Genomic DNA, 2,286 nt, shown 5'->3' on the forward strand with positions numbered 1-2,286 from the left:
ATCCTCCACTGCAGTCACATGACAAACAGCCAAATACAGCAGAATGCTACAATATGCATTCCCTGTTCCCTGACAACTAAATGTCATCAAACTATTGCACACCAACAAATGTATTCAAGCAAAAGAAATCAGACAACTTATGTTTTATTTCCACCATGTCTTGTCCTCTCCTTGAAAAGTGAAGCAAGGGAATGAGGAGCAGCAGCCTTTGTGTGTGCATGCAGCCTCAGTTTTAGTCCAGAAGAGTTGAAGTTACTTCATATATTCATGTTTATGTGCTGTCCAGAAAAAACACTTCAATATTACTGGTAAAATAATATTAGCATTTAATTTTTTTGTACAGTAATACTGATATATAATATAATGTGTATTGTTTATTTAGTAAATTCCAGTAGTTTAGAGATTTTGATTTTTTTGTGAAATTTAAAATAATAATTAAATAAATGTTACTATACCCAAAAATCCTTTTTTTCAGTGTATAACAAAGCCACCTGTCTCCATCTATTTTGTCTCTCTTACGCCCAGCTCTCATGATGACTGAGAATCTAGCTTTTAATTCCACCTCGGAGGACCTGAACCTCTCCAGCTTCTCGGTGCCACATGATGATGTTTGGACCCGCCAGAACATCACCTACGTGGACTTCTACCTGCACAAACCCAGCGTGGCTGCCGTCTTCACCGTGTCCTACCTGCTCATCTTCGTGGTGTGCATGGTGGGGAACGGGGTGGTGTGTTTCATTGTGCTTCGCAGCAGGAACATGCGAACTGTCACCAATTTGTTTATTCTCAATCTTGCCATCAGTGACCTGCTGGTTGGTATTTTCTGCATGCCAACCACTCTTCTGGACAACATCATAACAGGTAATAGTAGTAAATTCAGCTTTACACAAACAAATATAAGGTGTTAACACTTTAAAGCCTATAACCTTTTAAAAAATAGTCAGAAAATTCCAATTTTTTTGAACTGATGTTTATTGGGCCTTTAAACAAAATCCATTTTTTTGCCACATCACTTTGTTTATGATATATATTTTTTGTATCAAATCTGATACACTGGTCTGTTTTGGTAACATTTCGCTCACAACAAAGTTAAATTAAGAAACAAAAGACAGTTTTGCTTTAACTTTTAATAAGTTTAGAACACTCTAGGAAGTTTACTTCTTTGTTTGTTTTACAATGAACTTTTTACAGCCATTTATTTCACTTGGTGGTAGGCACAAATACAGTTTCTGTCCTTTTTCAGGCACAGATGTACCTTACACTTTATAAAAAATTGCTGTTATAAAATTGATGACATTTTCTTGCTTTCTTTTTTCTCTCTTCTTCCTCAATTTTCTTTGACATCCAACAGGTAAATAATTAATCAGTACAGCGTAGAGCTTATAATTTCAAAGGAAAACACTTTGAAAGTAGCCTAAATGTGTTTTCAAATGGTATTTCAGTAATTAATCAATCATCCAAAATAGTGTATTGTATTGTGGCAAGAATACTGTTGACCAAATTACTAAAATTACTAAAATGTCACATGAATTTTCAGGACTGGAGAACCTTATTTACCTGCAGTATCGAGTTTGATACACAAATTTTTAACAAGGTTTAACTGTACTATTAAAAATATTTTTTAAGTAATTATGCATTGTTTCAACACAGAAAGTATTTATTAAAGAATTACAAACAATATTGATGTTATTTTTACCGTAACCTCTCTAAAATTAGCAAAAGTTTTCCTGAAAAAAAAATGTGTGGATGACCTCATGTCAGCAGACATTTTGAAAAGGCAAAAAAAAAAAGTTCCACTTCCTGCAGTACATTGTTAGTCCACTAGAGGGCAGAACACAGGTCTCACATTATAAAGTATACAACAGATTTTTGAGGGAAAAAATGGATCACATTGATAAAATATAGGTCACAGAATCCTGCGTAGCAAATATGATACAAATGGCGATGTAATTGATCACTGTGATGTGAATTATTAGGGAGCTGGTGCATAAGAATTGAAGCACCCTTATGAATACCCTGTATCATGTATCTTTTCATACAGCTTTAAAACAAAACATGCAAATTATACATCAAAACATGTGGCTCAATTTAGAATAGTGTGCTGTCTATACTTGGTCCTTTAGTTGGCAGCTCAGAACATCACATACAGAACACTATGGACTTTGTGGACAAGGTGAGGGATGTCATCATGGAGACGGATGAAACTATGGTCTCTTTTGATGTTACGTCGCTCTTCACGTGCGTTCCTGTTGATAAGGCAGTGGATGTGGTCTGTGCAAGATTGAA

General features: G+C 35.0%; 1 protein-coding gene across 1 annotated transcript in view; it reads left to right on the forward strand.

The window, feature by feature from the left end:
- LOC106531496 (neuropeptide FF receptor 2-like) overlaps window positions 1-2,286 on the forward strand; it is an 8,742-nt gene that overhangs the window by 1,970 nt on the left and 4,486 nt on the right. The window contains exon 2 of the mRNA XM_014027374.1: window positions 526-861. Within this exon, the coding sequence (XP_013882828.1) occupies window positions 531-861 (331 nt within the window). The 5' untranslated portion in view covers window positions 526-530. The remainder of the gene's footprint in view (window positions 1-525; window positions 862-2,286) is intronic.

The sequence above is a fragment of the Austrofundulus limnaeus genome, unplaced genomic scaffold (assembly GCF_001266775.1).
Source record: "Austrofundulus limnaeus strain Quisiro unplaced genomic scaffold, Austrofundulus_limnaeus-1.0 Scaffold643, whole genome shotgun sequence".
Taxonomy (NCBI): Eukaryota; Metazoa; Chordata; class Actinopteri; order Cyprinodontiformes; family Rivulidae; genus Austrofundulus; species Austrofundulus limnaeus.